Here is a 21,805-nt window from a genome sequence, read left to right as displayed (position 1 = left end):
TAAATCCAATGAGGCTATAGGGTACCCCGCTAGACAGAGGGGATGCTCGGGGATTGTCCGTGTGGACTATAGTACTGGAAGCACCTGTGTCCAGTAGGTAACTCCCGACCGTATCCTGGACCTCCATTTTTACCCAGGGTCTCCCGCATGGGCCATACTCCAGTGGGCATAGAAAGGTGGGTTGCTGAGGGGCTAGTCATTCGGAGGCTTCCCTGGGTGCGGGGGCGGGCTGACCCTGGCCCGTTGCCATAGCCACCTGTCCTGAGCCTTGCAAAAGGGCTAAAATTTTACTTATCTCGATGGTTCCCGGGGCAGCTGCTCCTGCCACCGGGGTCTGACTCTCTACTGCGGGAGCCCTCTCCTGCTTGCTGGGGTTTTTACATTCCCTCTTGAAATGCCCGGCCTTCCCACACCCGTAGCATACCGGTTTCTTGTCGGAGGTCCGGGTGCCCTCATGCTTCCACTCTCTCTTAGGGGCTGCTGGCACGATTTCGTGCACTTTACCCTTAAGGGGCTTGTCCTCACCCCTCTCCCCATTACGATATGCGAGGGTAAGTTTCCTAAGGACCTCTTCCTCATTAAGGGCCGGGGTCTGCGGGTCGAACCAGTGTTCGGCTTTTGCCCTAACGTTAGGGAGACAATTGGCAACTAGGGTCTTCAGCCAGTGGGCGGTTCTTTCCCCTAAATTCCGTCTATCCGCGGGAACCCCGCATGCCTCCATATAGACAGTCCACAGTCTGTCTGCGAACATGGTGGGAGATTCCCCTGGTTGCTGCTTGGTTTCCCCCACCCTCATGAAAGGGCTCCCCAGATTCAAGCCCATTGCCTCCAGAACAGCAGTCTGTGCTGCCGCCCAGGTGTCAGGTCTTCCCCCATTCCCAGAGGTCACTGTCCTGCATAGCTGGGCATCTAGGGTCATCAGGAGCATCCTTATTTGCTCCCCTTCGTCGCAGTCATTGATGCTGGCTGCCTGTTCCACCTCCATAAAATGAAGCGACGGATCCCCCTTTGGAGTTAGTCTGGGAACGTGGGCCACCATCCCCCTGAGCGCGGATGCCCCATGAGGAACGATAATGTCGCCCTCAACCGGTCCCCTATTTGCCATCCCCGCCGGGGGACCGTACCTTCTTTGCCTGACAGGGCACATCTGCCCTACCTGGGGTTCCTGCTCCTCCTCCCCACTGTCCAGCTCTCCTGCCCCGTTGGGTAGCCCCCCTGTCCCCGGGCTAGCTACCCATATAGGAGACGCCGCTATCTGGGGATACACTGCCGACCCCCCTTGGACTTGCCCCTGAACGTGCAGCCCGATCCCCCCCTGCCGACCCGGACACAATCCCGGTGCCTCAGGAGGCGGTCTATTCCCCTTGGCCTTTGGGGAATCATCTGCTGCGAGGAGCACCTTGCCCCTTGGGACCCCCCCTGGACCTACCAGGTGTATCTGTCCCCTGAACTTGGACAAGGTCTCCTCCAACTCCGTTATTCGTGCCTGGCACGGCCTATGGGCACAGTCCCCTACTTCCTCGCGAGCCACTCGGTACGCTGCCTGGATGTCCCGGAACTTCCCCTCCAGCTTCCTACACTGCTCTGTACTCCGAGCATAGAGTTCCTGGAGCCTCCGTTCCTTTTCTTTACCCTCCACTATCTGGCAGTGGAGATAGTCCTTCTCACACCTGTTAGACTCGCTTTCCTGTTTCATTTCTGCCAATTCCCCCCGCAGTCGTTCCGCTGCGCTAGCCTCCTGCTCTAACTCTTCGATCCTTTGCTCTGCGTTGACTACCTGCTGAGACAGGCAAACCAGCCAAACTGCCTTCTCCAAGTGCCTTTTGTGCGCCTTGCTTTCTGTCCATGCAGCCGCTGCCATTACCGGTTGCTCCGCATTGATTAATTCTGAGACCCAAGGTTTGGTGAGGTTGACCTTTTGCCACAAATACGAGGATATTCTCTCCTCCATTTTGCTTCGTTCCCTCACCCACTCTGCCAAGTCACATACTCCAAACCACCGGGGTCCTGCCGCGGTCGCCATTGTAGAGGGTGCCATCTCTGCTACTCCACTACTGGGCCGATATCTGGGGTTTGAGTATCTGTGTGTGTCTCTCTCCAGCTGGCACTGAAACTTCAGAGTCCAGGGAATGCCGCACTGGGACACTTCCACTGAAGAGAGCACTGAATCAAGCCTGCCGTTTATCCCTAACCGGCAGCCTGAGGCTTATATCACACAGATCTCCAGACCCCTACCAATACCCAGGTGATTCTCTCTCTTGCCGGTGGTGCAACACCCACCCGGTTCCTACTTCGCTAGAGTAGCTTTCCCAAGAGAGAGAATAGGACACTGCTGTTTATTACCTAACCAGCAGTCTGTCCTGAGTGAATCGCTCAAGATGACCCTTGATTCTTGAACCCGGAATTAAGGTGAGGAGTATTTTAACAATGACTTGGTCAGAGATCGCTGGTGAAAGATTGAAGAATTTAAACGACTCCAATTATCAGCAAATCAAGGTTTATTGCAAAACCCAGGTCAAAATCATCAACAGAAGAAAATATAATAAAATCTTAAACTCTAACACAAACTAAGTCTATTCAAAAAGTACTATAACGGACACAACGAAAAATCTTATGATTACACAGTTTTAGCAATAGCACAAGACACAAAACAAGTTCCCTTCCCCAAAGCCTCAACCACTATTAAAGTCAAGGGAGTTTCGCAAGCTGCTGCAGGGTACTTACGGTCACAGGCTGCAGAGGTCAAGTCAGGGGTGCAGAGGTCGAGCCAAGAACGAAGAGACCCCCAATCGAAAACACAGCCCCTTTTATATTGTTTTACCTGGCTTTGTCCTGTGTTCGGCCAGCCCCTTTTGCATTGAAAAGGTAAGGTTTAAAGTTCCCGCTGGTCCCGCCCCCTTTTGAGCCGGTCAGAGCTGTATGTTTCCGGGTATTCCTCGCAGGTCCGCTCCTTCCAGCTAGGCAGACCTGCGCGATTTGAATTTGGCGCCGACTCCGCCCCCTCCTTCCAGTGAGTTTCTGCCGGTAGCTTCTGTCAAGATTGGAGTACCTCCCCCAGGTCCGCCTCCAACTTGGTTTTTTCTACCGCTTATCTTCAAGGGGCTTTTCCAGCGCAATATACTGAACCCAGACAGTCTGTTTTCTAGGATAACGAGGTTAAGCTCTCTTGTGAAGAATTTCAGTGTCTTCCAGCTGCTCCGGAGATGGCTGCTATTCTCACCTCGCTATGTTGATGGGGTGTTAATTGGATTCTGCTCTGGTGGAGGCCAGGTCATTTACATTTGCATGGGGCTATGACCATCCCATTGTCCTGCTTGCAGGCAGGCCTCCTGTGTATTCCCGTGCCCCTTTGTCTGTGTTTTGATGTTATCTCGTTGTCTGGCTCCTTCTTCCTTGTAGCTCCTAGGGGGGGGGGGTTTGTAAATACTTATGTACTTATGTCCCTACTCAGCTCAGCGGACCAAGCCTGCTGGGAAAACTGGTTCCGTTCTCTTGGCTGAAAAGTCAGTTTACAGTCTCTGAGTTTTTATTCTTGGGCAGTTCCAAAAAGGTCGAATTGCCCGAACACCTTACACTCCCAGTCCCGCCCTCGCCTGCTCCTCCACCTTCGGGAATTCCAGCTGATCCAAGAAACACATCATTCCCTCCTTCCCTTCCGGGGGCTGAGCCTTATATAACCTCTCATAGAATGCCTTGAACGCCCCGTTCACTCTCTCTGCTCCCCGTTCCATCTCTCCCTCCTCATCTCTCACCCCACCTATCTCCCTCGCTGCACCCCTCTTCCTCAATTGGTGGGCCAGTAGCCGACTCGCCTTCTCTCCATACTCATACTGTACACCCTGTGCCCTCCTCCACTGTGCCTCTGCCTTACCCGTGGTCTGCAGGTCAAATTCCACATGTAGCCTTTGTCTTTCCCTGTACAGTCCCTCCTCCGGTGCCTCCGCATATTGCCTGTCCACCCTCAAAAGTTCTTTCAACAATCGCTCCCTTTCTTTACCCTCTTGCTTCCCTTTATGTGCCCTTATGGATATCAGTTCCCCTCTGACCACCGCCTTCAACGCCTCCCAGACCACTCCCACCTGAACCTCTCCATTGTCATTAAGCTCCAAGTATCTTTCGATGCACCCACTCACCCTTAAACATACCCCCTCATCTGCCAATAAGCCCATATCCATTCTCCAGAGTGGGTGCTGTTCTTTTTCCTCTCCTACCTCCAGGTCTACCCAATGTGGAGCGTGGTCCGAAATGGCTATGGCCGTATATTCCGTCCCTGTCACCTTCGGAATCAGTGCCCTTCCCAAGACAAAAAAATCTATCCGTGAGTATACTTTGTGAACATGGGAGAAAAATGAGAACTCCTTACTCCTAGGCCTACTAAATCTCCAGGGGTCTACCCCTCCCATCTGCTCCATGAAGTCCTTGAGCACCCTGGCTGCTGCCGGCCTCCTCCCGGTCCTGGACCTCGACCTGGATCAAGCACCGTATTGAAGTCTCCCCCCATTACCCCCATTACCAACTTTCCCGCCTCCAGGTCCGGGATACGCCCCAACACACGCCTCATAAAATTTGCATCATCCCAGTTCGGGGCGTATACGTTCACCAGAACCACAGCCTCCCCTTGCAATCTGCCACTCACCATCACATATCTACCCCCACTATCCGCCACTGTGGTCTTTGCCTCAAACAGTACCCGTTTCCCCACTAAGATAGCCACCCCCCTGTTCCTCGTATCTAAACCCAATGAAACACCTGCCCCACCCATCCTTTACGTAGTCTGACCTGGTCTATCAGTTTCAGATGCGTCTCCTGCAACATAACCACATCTGCCTTTAATTTCTTTATGTGTGCGAGCACCCGTGCCCTTTTAATCGGCCCGTTCAGCCCTCTCACGTTCCACGTGATCAGCCGGGTTGGGGGGCTCTTTACCCCCCCCCCCTTGTCGACTAGCCATCCCCTTTTTTAACCCAGCTCCTCACCTGGTTCCCACGTAGCCGTATATCCCCCCGACAGCGCCCTCCCGCCTCGACCACCCCATCCCATAACAGCTCCCCCTTCTCCTTAGCAGCAGCAACCCAGTTAACCCCCCCCCCTCCCCCCCTCCGCTAGATCCCCCTCTAGCGTAGTTGCACCCCCCATGTTGCTCCCAGAAGTCAGCGAACTCTGGCTGACCTCGGCTTCCTCCCTTGTCCTCGGCCCCCACTGTGCGAGGCCCCCTCCTTCCTGCGTCCCTGTTCCCGCCATAATTACCATAGCGTGGGAACAAAGCCCGCGTTTCCCACTCGGCCCCGCCCCTAATGGCCGGCGCCCACAGTTCCTCATACTCTTTCCCCCCCCCCCCAACATGGGGAAGAGAGAAAAGTTACAGGATCGCAAAATTAACAAATTGAAAAATCATCCCCCCCCCCCTTTTCTCGCCCCACATAATTACCCCACCACTTTGTCCCAAAAGCTCTTTCTCTCGCCAGACTATTCCAGCTTCTCGTCCACAATGAATGTCCACGCCTCTTCTGCCGTCTCAAAGTAGTGGTGCTTCCCTTGGTGTGTGACCCACAGTCTCGCCGGTTGCAACATTCCAAACTGGATCTTCTTTTTGTGAAGCACCGCCTTAGCCCGATAAAAACTTGCCCTCCTTCTCGCCACCTCCGCACTCCAATCCTGGTATCCGCGGATCACCGCGTTCTCCCACCTGCAGCTCCGAGTTTTCTTCGCCCATCTGAGGACCGTCTCTCTGTCATTGTAGCGGAGAAACCTCACTACTATAGCTTGAGGTATTTCTCCAACCTTCGGTCTTCGCGCCAGAACTCGATAAGCTCCCTCCACCTCCAAAGGGCCCGTCGGGGCCTCCGATCCCATTAGCGAGTGAAGCATCGTGCTCACATATGTCCCGACGTCCGCCCCTTCTGCGCCTTCGGGAAGACCCAGGACTCTTAAATTCTTCCTCCTCTAATTATTCTCCAGTACTTCCAACCTCTCCACACACCTTTTGTGCTATGCCTCGTGCGTCTCTGTCTTCACCACCAGGCCCTGTATTTCGTCTTCATTTTCAGCAGCCTTTGCCTTCACGACCCGAAGCTCCAGCTCTTGGGTCCTCTGCTCCTCCTTTAGCCCTTCAATCGCCTGTAATATCGGGGCCAACAGCTCCTTCTTCAACTCCTTCTTCAGCTCTCCCACACAGCGCCGCAGGAACTCTTGTTGGTCCGGGCCCCATAACAAACGGCCACCTTCCGACGCCATCTTGCTCTGAGCTTCCCTTCCTTGCCGCTGCTCCAGAGGATCCTCCGCAATCCAGCTGCTATCCTGTCCCTTATCCATGTGTGTCCGGGGGGATTCCCTTCTGGTTTACCGCACAGTGTTTTTGGCCGTTTAAATTGCCGTTGGGACTCCTATTAAGAGCCCAAAAGTCCGTTCCAACGGGAGCTGCCAAAACGTGCGACTTAGCTGGTCTTCGCCGCACCCGGAAGTCCCCTACCTGGACTTTGATAAGTTCAAGCAATATTTGAAAGTTGGTGAAGTTATTTATTGGTTATCTGTTGCCAACATCCCAATTCTCATTAAGTCCCATTCGCCATCACCGCTGTACTCACTTCTTGTTAAACAATGCTTCAATTTTAAAATTCTTATCCTTGTTTTCAAATCTTTCTGTGGCCTTGCTTCTCCTTATCACTATAATCCCCTTCGGTCATCTGGAATTTTATTTATAAATGAGTTACTTGCAGATAGACTCTTTAATCGTGGCACAGTTACAAAACCACTCCTGTGGTTAATGCAGCAGCTACCCTTTCATTTGTTTAACTCTAAACATAGCAGAGTCTAAAAATAACATTTGAACATTTTACTCATTCTCTTCTCCCCGCCTTTTATGGACTGACTTCATTAACACTACACCCTGTATGCTTCATCCGATGCTGGTGTTATGTAGTTACATTGTGTACCTTGTGTTGCCTTGTTATGTATTTTCTTTTATTCCCTTTTCTTCTCATGTACTTAATGATCTGTTGAGCTGCTCGCAGAAAAATACTTTTCACTGTACCTCGGTACACGTGACAATAAACAAATCCAATCCAATCCAACCCAACCTCACTGCATCTTCTTTTCAGTCCAGTGCCAATGGGACAGAGCCAGAGAAATGTAGGTTCCTGGATTCCTTGGAACAGTTCTCACTTCCCACCCCTTACAAATTTGTTCGGTTAGCAACAAACATCTTGAAATCTGGGGAGGACCAGGGGCGGGATTCTCCATTGACTAACGCTGGAATCCGGAAACGTGAATAGGGCGGAGAATCGGATTTGACGCCGAGATCGTGGTGGGCGCCGGTTTCACACCAGATCACAATTCCCTGGTGCCTCGACATCAAAGCGTTCCACTCCGCACAAACAGTAAACAACATTGCCATATCATTAGCGGGCCCGACCCATTATTCTCCAGGGCCTTCGCAACTCTCCGCCTAAACGGGGATGAATTCCCGACAACGCGGTTCACTTGTGCTTTTAAAAATCGAGAAACCGGTGCTGTGACGGATGAGGGAGAGAGAGGGGGTAGGACACGAGGTGGGCTGCCGGTCCTGGCGCTAGCCGGGGAGGGGAGGGAGGGGGGGTGCGGAGGAGGTGGCCCCCCCCATGGGACTGGGGTGGTGCCTAGACACTGACCACCATTGCCATTTTGCTGATCCCCACTGATCACCCACCTTGGCCCCTGGTTGGGCAGAGTGACAACGGCCATACGGGTGTTCTCACCCAGACCCCACCCTTAACCGTACCCGCCACCCACTGGCAGTGCATCACGCAGCCTGCCCAAGGGCATACAGTAGCCCCTACAGAGGGATGCCGGACAAAGGGGGTGTGAAGCGTACTGCTGGCAAGGGCAGCAGCAGCCAACAGTACCCCTGCCCAGTAGGGACTGGTGCCAGGGCAAGAGGCCCCCACGGTGCCGGGTACCAATGGGGCCATGTGTGCGGGAGTGGGTGGGACATGGAGGGGCCGAGTCCGCAGTGTCAACCGGGCCAACGTGTAACTCGTGGACCTGGTTGGGCACAGAGGTACGCACCATGCTAACATGTCGGTCTTTCACGCTCTGCAGTCAATGGATATTGGAATTCAACCAGCAATGGTGGTATTTTTCCTAGTCACCGCAGCCCTGGGGGATGCCCTGTGGCTGTACGAGCTGGAGCTGCTCGAGGAGGAGGGAGCGGGCAGCAGCGGAGCGGGCAGCAGCGGAGCGGGCAGCAGCGGAGCGGGCAGCAGCGGAGCGGGCAGCAGCGGAGCGGGCAGCAGCGGAGCGGGCAGCAGCGGAGCGGGCAGCAGCGGAGCGGGCAGCAGCGGAGCGGGCAGCAGCGGAGCGGGCAGTAGTGGAGCGGGCAGCAATGGAGTGGGCAGCAGAGGAACAGGAGGAAGCCACTGAGGATGGAGAGCCTGCCGCCCAACAGGCCGAGGAGGTGGTGAAAAGGATGCGCTGCATGAGGCCTCGTGTGTGCTCCAGCACCGCCTGTCATTGGAGGACTTTCCGGAACGGGGCATGCTGTCGAAGAGTCCGGTGGGGCAGGAGCACCGCACTTGGCACCGCTGGGGTATGGGGGAAGGGCACCCGCTCCAGTGGCCGTCAAGGTGGCAGTCGAACTGAACCTTTATGTCACGGGCTCCTTCTAGGCGGCGAGTGGGTATCTGTCCGGGATCTCACAGACCTCGGTGCACAGGTGCATCCGCGCCGTCACGGAGGCCCTATATCCCCAGTCGGCACTTCAATGTGCCCGGGCAGCGCGGTTCGCCGCCATCGTCGAAATGTCCAGGGGGTGATCAAAGAGATTCATGTCCCCCTATGAGCACCGGCGGTTATCAAGCAGCTCTCCAAAACCAAAAGGGGTTCCATTCAATTAATGCGCAGCTGGTATGTGACCATCAGCTGCACATCTTGCATACCTGAGCCCGATACCCGGGCAGTGTGCACGACGCCAACGTCCTGGCACACTCGGCGATTCCCGGCCTCTTTGAGGCCACCCCAGGCTGGGGGTTTGGCTCCTGGGTGACAGAGGTTACCCACTGTGGTCGTGGCTGAGGACACCTATCCAAAGGTTACAGACCACGTGGAGACCAGCTACAACAGGCAGCGACCAGGGTAATGATCGAGCGGTGCTCTGGCCTCCTGAAGATGTGGTTCAGATGCCTGGACCGCTCTGGAGAGGCCCTCCAGTATAGCGCTGGGAGGGTCGCCCGCATAGTGGCGGTCTGCTGCATCCTCCACAACATTGCTTAACAGAGGGGCGACGTGCTGGAGGAGAAGGATGAAGGCCAGGCTTCCACCGATGAGGAGGGTGGGAGGGAGGGCGAGGATGGACAGGACAGGTCGAGGTTTTTAAAAACTGACAAAGCCCTTGAGGAGTACAATGAAAGTAGGTAGGAACTTAAATGTGGAATTAGGAAGGGCCATGAAATGTCTTTAGCAAACATGGTTAAGGAGAATCCCAAGGCTTTTTATGCATACCCGAACAGGCGCCGGAGTGTGGCGACTAGGGGATTTTCATAGTAACTTCATTGCAGTGTTAATGTAAGCCTATTTGTGACAATAACGATTATTATTATTTATCCACATTGTACTGCATCTGCCGTGTGTTTGCTCACTCACTCCACTTGTCTAAATCACCATGGAGCCTCCTTGCATCCTCCTCGTTATTCAGCCCAGTTCTGTCATTGGCAAACGTGGATATGTTTCGTCCAGGTCTGTTCTAAATATTGTGAACAGCTGTGAAGAACTGATCCCTGCGGGACCCCACTGATCCCTGCGGGACCCCACTGATCCCTGCGGGACCCCACTCATCCCTGCAGGACCCCACTCATCCCTGCGGGACCCCACTCATCCCTGCGGGACCCCACTCATCCCTGCGGGACCCCACTCATCCCTGCGGGACCCCACTCATCCCTGCGTTACCCCACTCATCCCTGCGGGACCCCACTCATCCCTGCGGGACCCCACTCATCCCTGCGGGACCCCACTCATCCCTGCGGGACCCCACTCATCCCTGCGGGACCCCACTCATCCCTGCGGGACCCCACTCATCCCTGCGTTACCCCACTCATCCCTGCGGGACCCCACTCATCACAGCCAGCCACTCAGAAAAAGAACTGAGGAAAATGGTTATTTTTCTGATTGGAGGATAGAATCATAGAAGTTTACAGCATGGAAACAGGCCCTTCGGCCCAACCAGTCCATGCCGCCCAGTTTTTACCATTAAGCTAGTCCCAGTTGCCCGCACTTGGCCCATAACCCTCTATACCCATCTTACCCATGTAACTATCTAAATGTTTTTTAAAAGACACAATTGTACCTGCCTCTACTACTACCTCTGGCAGCCCATTCCAGACACTCACTACCCTCTGAGTGAAGAAATTGCCCCTCTGGGCCCTTCTGAATCTCTCCCCTCTCACCTTAAACCTATGCCCTCTAGTTTTAGACTCCCCTACCTTTGGGAAAAGATGTTGACTATCTACCTTATCTATGCCCCTCATTATTTTATAGACCTCTATAAGATCACCCCTAAGCCTCCTACGCTCCAAGGAAAAAAGTCCCAGTCTATCCAGCCTCTCCTTATAACTCAAACCATCAAGTCCCGGCAACATCCTAGTAAATCTTTTCTGCACTCTTTCCAGTTTAATAATATCCTTCCTATAATAGGGTGACCAGAACTGCACACAGTATTCCAAGTGTGGCCGTACCAATGTCTTGTACAACTTCAACAAGACGTCCCAACTCCTGTATTCAATGTTCTGACCAATGAAACCAAGCATGCCGAATGCCTTCTTCACCACCCTGTCCACCTGCGACTCCACCTTCAAGGAGCTATGAAGATTGGTGGCACAGTGGATAGTGAAGAAGGTTATCTAGGATTGCAACGGGATCTTGATCAATTAGGCCAGTGGGCCGACGAATGGCAGATGGAGTTTAATTTAGATAAATGTGAGGTGATGCATTTTGGCAGATCGAATTAGGCCAGGACCTACTCAGTTAATGGTATGGCGTTGGGGAGAGTTATAGAACAAAGAGATCTAGGAGTACAGGTTCATAGCTCCTTGTATTCAATGTTCTGACCAATGAAACCAAGCATGCCGAATGCCTTCTTCACCACCCTGTCCACCTGCGACTCCACCTTCAAGGAGCTATGAACCTGTACTCCTAGATCTTTTTGTTCTATAACTCTCCCCAACGCCATACCATTAACTGAGTAGGTCCTGGCCTGATTCGATCTGCCAAAATGCATCACCTCACATTTATCTAAATTAAACTCCATCTGCCATTCGTCGGCCCACTGGCCTAATTGATCAAGATCCCGTTGCAATCCTAGATAACCTTCTTCACTATCCACTGTGCCACCAATCTTGGTGTCATCTGCAAACTTACTAACCATGCCTCCTAAATTCTCATCCAAATCATTAATATAAATCACAAATAACAGTGGACCCAGCACCGATCCCTGAGGCACACCACTGGTCACAGGCCTCCAGTTTGAAAAACAACCCTCTACAACCACCCTCTGCCTTCTGTCGTCCAGCCAATTTTGAATCCAATTGGCAACCTCACCCTGGATCCCGTGAGCTTTAACCTTCTGCAACAACCTACCATGCGGTACCTTGTCAAAGGCTTTGCTAAAGTCCATGTAGACAACATCTACTGCACTGCCCTCATCTACCTTCTTGGTCACCCCCTCAAAAAACTCAATCAAATTTGTGAGACATGATTTTCCACGCACAAAGCCATGCTGACTGCCCCAAATCAGTCCTTGCCTCTCTAAATGCTTGTAGATCCTGTCTCTCAGAATACCTTCTAGCAACTTACCTACTACAGACGTTAGGCTCACCGGTCTGTAGTTCCCAGGCTTTTCCCTGCTGCCATTCTTAAACAAGGGCACAACATTCGCCACTCTCAAATCTTCAGGCACCTCACCTGTGGCTGCCGATGATTCAAATATCTCTGTTAGGGGACCCGCAATTTCCTCCCTAGCCTCCCACAACACCCTGGGATACATTTCATCAGGTCCCGGGGATTTATCTACCTTGATGCGCTTTAAGACTTCCAGCACCTCCTCCTCTGTAATATGCACACTTCTCAAGACATCACTATTTATTTCCCTTAGTTTCCTAACATCCATGCCTTTCTCCACCGTGAATACCGATGAGAAATATTCATTCAGGATCTCACCCAACTCTTGTGGCTCTGCACATAGATGCCCTTGTTGATCCTTAAGAGGCCCTACTCTGTCCCTAGTTACTCTTTTCCCCTTTATGTATTTGTAGAATCTCTTTGGATTCTCCCTTGCATTATTTGCCAAAGCAATTTCATGTCCCCTTTTTGCCCTCCTGATTTCCCTCTTAACTCTATTTCGACAATCTCTATACTCTTCAAGGGATCCACTTGATCCCAGTTGTTTATGTACGTCATATGCCTCCTTCTTCTTTTTGACCAGAGTCTCAATATCTCGAGTCATCCAGGGTTCCCTACTTCTACCAGCCTTACCCTTCACTCTAAAGGGAATGTGCTTACCCTGCACCCTGGTTAACACATTTTTAAAAGCCTCCCATTTACCAGCCGTCCCTTTGCCTGCCAACAGTCTCCCCCAATCTACCTCTGCAAGTTCCTGTCTGATACCATCAAAATTCGCCTTGCCCCAATTAAGAATTTTAACTCTTGGGCCAGACCTATCATTCTCCATAGCTATCTTAAAACTAATGGAGTTATGGTCACTTGTCCCAAAGTGATCTCTCACGAGCACTTCTGTTACTTGCCCTTCCTTATTTCCCAAGACGAGGTCAAGTTTTGCCCCCTCTCTAGTCGGTCCATCCACATACTGAATGAGAAATTCCTCCTGAATACACTCAACAAATTTCCCTCCATCCAAGCCCCTAATGCTATGGCTGTCCCAGTCAATGTTGGGAAAGTTAAAGTCCCCTACTACTACCACCCTATTATTCTTGCAGCTATCTGTAATCTCCTTACATATTTGCTCCTCAATTTCCCGCTGACTATTTGGGGGCCTGTAGTACAGTCCTACCAAGGTGATCTTTCCCTTCTTATTTTTCAGTTCCACCCATATAGACTCAGTGGGCGAACCCTCGGATATATCCCCTCTAAGTACTGCCGTAATGTTCTCCCTAATCAAAAACGCCACTCCCCCTCCTCTCTTACCTCCTGTTCTATCCTTTCTATAGCATCTGTACCCCAGAACATTGAGCTGCCAGTCCTGCCCCTCCCTTAGCCATGTTTCAGTCATAGCTATAATATCCCAGTCCCATGTGCCCGTCCATGCCCTGAGTTCATCCGCTTTGCCCGTCAGGCCCCTTGCATTGAAATAAATGCAGTTTAATGTAGACCTTCCTTGCTCTCTGCCCTGCTTTCTCAGGTCATGCTTTACACACTCTCCCTTCCTGCCTTTTGTTTCTGTCCCCACTGACTTCCTACATCGGTTCCCATCCCCCTGCCACATTAGTTTAAACCCTCCCCAACTGCACTAGCAAACACACCCCCGAGAACATTGGTTCCGGTCCCACCCAGATGCAGACCGTCCGATTTGTACAGGTCCCACCTCCCCCAGAACCGGTCCCAATGTCCCAGGAATTTGAAACCCTCCCTCTTGCACCATCTCTCAAGCCACGTATTCATCCTAGCTATCCTGTCATTCCTACTCTGACTATCACGTGGCACTGGTAGCAATCCTGAGATTACTACCTTTGAGGTCCTACTTTTTAGTTTAACTCCTAACTCCCTAAATTCAGCTTGTAGGACCTCATCCCATTTTTTACCTATATCGTTGGTGCCTATATGCACCACGACAGCTGGCTGTTCACCCTCCCCCTCCAGAATGCCCTGCAGCCGCTCCGAGACATCCTTGACCCTTGCACCAGGGAGGCAACATACCAACCTGGATTCTCGTTTGCAACCACAGAAACGCCTGTCTATTCCCCTTACAATTGAATCCCCTATCACTATAGCTCTGCCACTCTTTTTCCCGCCCTTCTGTGCAGCAGGGCCAGCCACGGTGCCATGAACCTGGCTGCTGCCACCTTCCCCTGGTGAGCCATCTCCCCCAACAGTTTCCAAAACGGTAAATCTGTTTTGGAGGGAGATGACCGTAGGGGATCCCTGCACTGCCTTCCTACTCTTCCTCTGTCTGTTGGTCACCCATTCCCTATCTGCCTCAGTAATTTTAATCTGCGGTGTGACCAACTCACTGAATGTGCTATCCACAACTTCCTCAGCATCGCGGATGCTCCAAAGTGAGTCCATCCGCAGCTCCAGAGCCGTCAAGCGGTCTAACAGGAGCTGCGGTTGGACACACTTCTTGCAGATGAAGGAATCAGGGACACCAGAAGGGTCCCTGACTTGCCACATCTCACAAGAGGAGCATGACACGGGTCTGAGCTCTCCTGCCATGACTTAAACCTGAAGTTAAATTTGAACTACACTACACAGCAAAGAGAAAGTCAAAGAGAGAGAAATCACTTACCTGTTACAAGCCAATCACTCACCTGCTAGCTGTGATGTAATTGCTCCCGAGGCTCCCTCAGGATGGTGGCCTGTGCTGTGGACCATTGGCCTGTGCTGTGGACCATTGGTCTGTGCTAGGACCATTGACCTGTGCTGTGGACCATTGGCCTATGCTGTGGACCATTGGCCTATGCTGTGGACCATTAGCCTGTGCTGTGGACCATTAGCCTGTGCTGTGGACCATTGGCCTGTGCTGTGGACCATTGGCCAGTGTGTGGACCATTGGCCTGTGCTGTGGACCATTGGCCTGTGCTGTGGACCATTGGCCTATGCTGTGGACCATTGGCCTGTGCTGTGGACCATTGGCCTGTGCTGTGGACCATTGGCCAGTGTGTGGACCATTGGCCTGTGCTGTGGACCATTGGCCTGTGCTGTGGACCATTGGCCTGTGCTGTGGACCATTGGCCTATGCTGTGGACCATTAGCCTGTGCTGTGGACCATTGGCCTGTGCTGTGGACCATTGGCCAGTGTGTGGACCATTGGCCTGTGCTGTGGACCATTGGCCTGTGCTGTGGACCATTGGTCTGTGCTGTGGACCATTGGCCTGTGCTGTGGACCATTGGCCAGTGTGTGGACCATTGGCCTGAGCTTGGACCATTAGCCTGTGCTGTGGACCATTGGCCTGTGCTGTGGACCATTGGCCAGTGCTGTGGACCATTGGTCTGTGTTGTGATTCATTGGCCTGTGCAAGGACCATTGGCCTGTGCAGTGACCATGGGCCTATGCTAGGACCATTGGTCTGAGCTAGGACCATTGGCCTGTGGTGTGGACCATTGGCTCGTGCTGTGGACCATTGGCCTGTGCTAGGACCATTGGCCCATGTTGTGGACCATTGACCTGTGCTGTGGACCATTGGCCTGAGCTAGGACCATTGACCTGAGCCAAGACCATTGGCCTGTGCTGTGGACCATTGGTCTGTGTTGTGGAGCATTGGCCTGTGCTAGGACCATTGGCCTGTTCTAGGACCATTGGTCTGTGCGGTCGACCATTGGTGTGTGCTGTGGACCATTGGTCTGTGCTGTGGACCATTGCTCTGTGCTAGGACCATTGGTCTGTGCTAGGGCCATTGGTCTGTGCTGTGGACCATTGCTCTGTGCTAGGATCATTGGCCTGAGCTAGGACTATTGGCCTAAGCTAGGACCATTGGCCTGTGCTGTGGACTATTGGCCTGTGCTGGGACCATTGGCCTGAGTTACGACCATTGGCCTGTGCTGTGGACCATTGGCCTGAGCTAGGACCACTTGCCTGAGCTAGGACCATTGGCCTGAGCTAGGGCCATTGGCCTGAGCTAGGGCCATTGGCCTGAGCTAGGGCCATTGACCTGAGCTACGGCCATTGGCCTGAGCTACGACCATTGGCCTGTGCTAGGACCATTGGCTGTGCTGTGAACTATTGGCTTGTGTTGTGGACCATTGGCCTGTGCTGGGACCATTGGCCTGTGCTGGGACCATTGGCCTGAGCTAGGATCATTGGCCTAAGCTAGGACCATTGGCCTGAGCTAGGCCAATAGGCCTGTGCCGTGGACCATTGGCCTGTGCCATGGACCATTGGCCTGAGCTAGGACCATTAGCCTGAGCTAGGACCAATGGCCTATGCTGTGGACCATTGGCCTGAGCTAGGACCATTGGCCTGAGCTAGGACCATTAGCCTGAGCTACGACCATTGGCCTGTGCTGTGGACCATTGGCCTGAGCTAGGACCATTGGCCTGAGCTAGGACCATTGGCCTGTGCTGGGACCATTGGCCTGTGCTGGGACCATTGGCCTGTGCTGGGACCATTGGCCTGTGCTGTGGACCATTGGCCTGTGCTGTGGACCATTGGCCTGTGTTGTGGACTATTGGCCTGTGCTGGGACCATTGGCCTGAGCTAGGACCATTGGCCTGAGCTAGGACCATTGGACTGTGCTGGGACCATTGTCCTGTGCTGTGAACTATTGGCCTGTGTTGTGGACCATTGGCCTGTGCTGGGACCATTGGCCTGAGCCAGGACCATTGGCCTGAGCTAGGACCATTGGCCTGTGCTGTGAACTATTGGCCTGTGTTGTGGACCATTGGCCTGTGCTGTGGACCATTGGTCTGTGCTGTGGGCCATTGCTCTGTGTTGTGGACCATTGGCCTGAGCCAAGACCATTGGCCTGTGCTGTGGACCATTGACCTGAGATAAGACCATTGACCTGTGCTAGGACCATTGGCCTGTGCTGGGACCTTTGGCCTGTGCTGTGAACTATTGGCCTGTGTTGTGGACCATTGGCCTGAGCCAAGACCATTGGCCTGTGCTGTGGACCATTGACCTGAGATAAGACCATTGGCCTGAGCTAGGACCATTGGTCTGTGCTGGGACCATTGGCCTGTGCTGTGAACTATTGGCCTGTGCTGGGACCATTGGCCTGAGCTAGGACCATTGGCCTGAGCTAGGACCATTGGCCTGTGCTGTGAACTATTGGCCTGTGTTGTGGGCCATTGGCCTGTGCTGTGGACCATTGGCCTGTGCGAGGACCAGTGGCCTGAGCTAGGACCTTTGGCCTGTGTTGTGGACCATTGGCCTGTGCTGTGGACCATTGGCCTGAGCTAGGATCATTGGCCTGAGCTAGGCCAATAGGCCTGTGCTGTGGACCATTGGCCTGTGCTAGGACCATTGCTTTGTTGATATAGATAAATTACATGGACTTTGGAATACAGAGTAGAATTTCAAAATTTGCCAATCATACAAGACTTGGAGGTGTGACAAACAGTGAGGATGATTCCAATTAACTGCAACAGAACATAATTAAACTAACAGAATGGACAGATAGGTGGCAGATGGAATTTAATACAGAAATGTCTGTGGTGCTGCATTTTGGAAGAAAGGATAGAAATGGCAATATGGACTTAACGGTATAGTTCTAAAGAGTGTACAGCGACACCGACACCTGGAGGTTCATGTGCCTTGATCTTTGAAGGTGGCAGGACATATTGGGAGAGTTGGTCTTGGGCTTCATAAATAAAGGTATTTGGAGCTCAAGAGAAGGAGGTTATGCTGAACCTTTGTAAAGTCCGGCTAGGCCACAATTAGACCCCAGTTCTGGCCATCCAGAATGGTTCCAGGGATGAGGAATTTTAGCTACAAGGTTCAGTTGGAGAAGATGAGATTGTTTTTCTTGGGGAAAGGATGTTAAGCAGAGATTTGACAGAGGTCTACAAGATTATGACAGGTTTAGGTAAGATAGACAACAATATGTTTTTCCTGTTGGCTAATGGTGCAATGCTCAGGGACATTGATTTCAGTTTTTGGCCAAGAGATACTACGGGAATATGAGATTTGTTTTATGGAGTAAGTGGTAATGATCTGGAACTTAGAGCCATGGGTGGTGAAATCAGAGATGATTATTGATTTCAAAAGAAAATTGGATTGGACTTGAAGGAAATAAAGTTGCAGGGTTACAGGGATAGAGTGGGCGAATGGGATGATTGGATCACTCTACAGAAACCCAGCATAGGTTCTAATGGCTGAATGGCCTCCACTTGTGGCAAAAATAATCTGTGAATTTACTACTGAGTTGACTGTCTTGCTGCAGGCACAGCAATAGAAAAGGTGAAGATTGGAGGTTCCAATCTCGTACAATACAGCAGTAGGTCCGAGGCTGGGTTACGGCACGTTGTTGGAGTAATTTAGAGCTAGCTTAACTGTGCAGCAAAGCTGAAAATACCCTAGGCATTTGTAATATTGATATGTCCAGTCAGTCAAAATATTCCATTCCCCAGTGATGCTCCAATGAAACTCTGTTCCTTTTTATTCAATGGGTTTGTATTAATGTGGGAACTTATTTATAACTTAGGTGACGGATGTAAAAGAAAAACTTAAGAAGGCAAAGAAGTTTTGGTCGACACTCCCACACAGCTTGTGCATTGATAACAACTCAACAGGTGTGACCGAGCAGAATGAGTGTTGGAACGGAAGTAACAAGAGCAGGTGAGAATTGAGGCAAATCAGCCAAATTTTGCAACAGTTTGGACATTTTATTTTCCCATTACAATGATTTTATTAAAATATTATTATTAAGGCATTTTCTAAACATTAAACACGAACCATCACAAACAGAAATGTCATAAAAAATAAATAACTACCCCGACCAGCCTTCCCCATTTTAACCCCCCCCCCCCGCCCCCACCACCAAAAAAGTTGATAAACGGCTTCCATCTCTGGGCAAACTCATCAACCGACCTTCTTAAGGCGAACTTGATTTTCTCCAACCTCAGGAACACTGCCAGATCGCTCACCCACACCCCTGACTTTGGTGGCCCTGACACCCTTCACTCCAAAAATCGTCTCCCGGCTACCAGGGAGGCAAAGCCCAAAACGTCGGCCTCCCTCGGCCGCTAGACTCTCGGGTCTTCCGACACACCAAATATCACCACTTCTGGACTCGGGGCCACCTTCACCATCAGCACCATACAGCAAGACAGAGATAGATTGGAGACTTGGGCAGAGAAATGGCAAATGGAGTTTAATCCGGACAAATGTGAGGTAATGCATTTTGGTAGGTCTAACAGAGGGAAAATATACCGTAAATGGTAAAACTCTTAGGAATATAGAAAGTCAGAGAAATCTGGGCGTGCAGGTCCACAGATATTTGAAGATGGCAACACAAATGGACAAGGTAGTCAAGAAAGCATACAGAATTTTTCCTTTCATTGGACAGGGCATCGAGTATAAAAACTGGCACGTCATGCTACAGTTGTATAGAACCTTGGTACGGCCGCACTTGGAATATTGCACACAATTATGGTCGCCACACTACCAGAAGGATATGGATGCTTTGGAGAGGGTGCAGAGGAGGTTTACCAGGATGTTACCTGGTCTGGAGAGTGTTAGCTATATGGAGAGGCTGAATAGAACGGACTGTTTTTATTAGAAAGTTGAGGGATGACCTGATAGAGGTCTACAAGATTATGAGGGGCATGGATAGAGTGGATGGGCAGGCACTCTTTCCCAGGGTGGAGGGGTCAGTTACCAGGGGGCATAGGTTTAAGGTCAGTGGGGCAAAGTTTAGAGGAGATGTGCGAGGCAGGTTTTTTATGCAGAGGGTGGTGAATGCCTGGAGCACGTTCCCAGGGGAGGTTATGGAAGCAGATACATTAACGGCGTTCAAAAGGCATCTTGACAAACACATGGATAGGACGGGTATAGAGGGATACGGCACAAGAAAGTGCTGAGGGTTTTCGCAAAGGTTGGTATCATGACCGGTACAGGCTTGGAGGGCCGAAGGGCCTGTTCCTGTGCTGTATTGTTCTTTGTTCTATTACTTCTGCGAACCCCTGCCAGAATCCCTTCAGCTTTGGGTAGGCTGAAAACATGTGGACATGGATGACAGGCCTCCCCGCACACTGTCCACACGTGTATACTCTACTCCCTCAAGGAACCTGCTCATCCTGGCTCATATGCACCCTGTGAACTACCTTAAATTGGATACCTTAAATTGCCTTGCGCATACTGAAGATTGTTTTACCCTCCTCAGAGCCTCCTTCCACATCCCAGCCTCCATTTCCCCCCCTCTTCCTCCTCCTCCTCCCATTTCCTCTTGACTTCTCCTATCAGGGCTCCCTCCCAGTCCATTAACTCCTTGCCCTCCCCCACACCCTCTTTCGACACCACAGATCTGGAAAAGACGTCACCTGCTTCACATAGTCCCGTACCTGTAAATAACGGAACCCGTTCAAACCACCCCCCCACTTCCAACCTCAAATGCTGCCACCACTGTCTCCACACCCACTGAGCCGCCACCACCATCTCGCTCGTGGAGTACCTGGCCGGCGTGACCGGCAGAGGCGCCGTCAACACTGTCCCCAGACTCGTACCCCTGCAAGAGGCCACCTCCATCCGCCCCCACACTGACCCCTCCCAAACTACCCACTTCCACACCACAGCAATATTCGCTGCCCAATAATAATTCATTATGTTTGGCAAGGCCAACTCTACCCCCTCCCCCTGCACAATCCCTCTCCTGTTCCTGTATTGTTTATTCTTTGTTCAATGGTCCAGGAATCTAAAACCCTCCCTCCTGCACCAAATCTTAAACCACGCATTCATCTGCGCTATTCTCCTATTTCTGTGCTCTCTAGCATGTGGCAAGTAATCCAGATATTACAACCCGAGAGGTCCTGCTTTTTTTGTCTATTGCCTAACTCCCTGAATTCTTGATGCAAGATCTCATCCCTGTTTCTACTTATGTCATTGGTACCAACATCTACCATAGCACAAAGTCTTACAACACCAGGTTAAAGTCCAACAGGTTTGTTTCGATGTCACTAGCTTTCGGAGCGCTGCTCCTTCCTCAGGTGAATGAAGAGGTCTGAGGAAGGAGCAGCGCTCCGAAAGCTAGTGACATCGAAACAAACCTGTTGGACTTTAACCTGGTGTTGTAAGACTTCGTACTGTGCTCACCCCAGTCCAACGCCGGCATCTCCACAACATCTACCATGACCTCTCTTTTCACCCTCCCCCTTCAGAATGCCCCATGCCCATTCAGAGATGTCATCCCTCCATACTACTGTAACTGATTCCCTATTCAAATTTGCGACACCCGCTCCTCTTTTACCATCTCTCCTGTCATGCCTGAAGATCATATCCTGGAATATTGACCTGCCAATCCTGCCCCGCTCTCAACCATGTCTCAGCAAAAGCAATGACATCATACCCCCATGTTTTAATTTGTGCCCTCAACTTTTTCTTTTATTCATTCCCGGAATGTGGGTGTCGCTGACTCCGCCAACATTTATTATTCAGCCGTAATTGCCCTTGAGAGGGCAGTTAAGAGTCAACCACATTGCTGTGGGTCTGGAGTCACATGTAGGCCAGACCGGGTAAGGACGGCAGATTTCCTTCCCTGAAGGTCATTAGTGAACCAGGTGGATTTTTACAACAATCGACAATGGTTTCATGGTCATTATTAGACTTCTTTTATTCCAGATTTTTACTGAATTGAAATTTCACCATCTGCAGTGGCAGGATTTGAACTTGCATCCCGAAGAGCATTACTCAGAGTCTCTGGTTAACTAGACCAGTGACAATACCACTGCGCCACCATCTCCCATAAACCCATCTGACTTGTTCGTCAGACTCCTTATATTAAAATAAATACCATCCAATCTTGCCAAACTCACTTGTGACTGGTCTAGACATTCAATGCCTTCCTGACTCACTTGCTGTCTCTTCTAATTTTGTCTGCACATCTTTCAGAATCCCAGCCCCCTGCAAAGTTAGTTTAATCCCCAGTGGGATGCCAGAGCTCCAGGAGAACCA

The 21,805-nt window shown here is 51.5% G+C and overlaps 1 protein-coding gene across 1 annotated transcript in view; it reads left to right on the top strand.

The window, feature by feature from the left end:
- The window catches only part of LOC140418126 (glypican-6-like), a 347,023-nt gene that overhangs the window by 308,268 nt on the left and 16,950 nt on the right, over positions 1-21,805 (top strand). The window contains exon 7 of the mRNA XM_072501539.1: positions 18,342-18,475. Within this exon, the coding sequence (XP_072357640.1) occupies positions 18,342-18,475 (134 nt within the window). The remainder of the gene's footprint in view (positions 1-18,341; positions 18,476-21,805) is intronic.

Source organism: Scyliorhinus torazame, chromosome 5, assembly GCF_047496885.1.
Source record: "Scyliorhinus torazame isolate Kashiwa2021f chromosome 5, sScyTor2.1, whole genome shotgun sequence".
NCBI lineage: Eukaryota > Metazoa > Chordata > Chondrichthyes > Carcharhiniformes > Scyliorhinidae > Scyliorhinus > Scyliorhinus torazame.
Note: the sequence above shows the minus strand (reverse complement) of the source record. Positions and strands in the feature narration are given on the sequence as shown.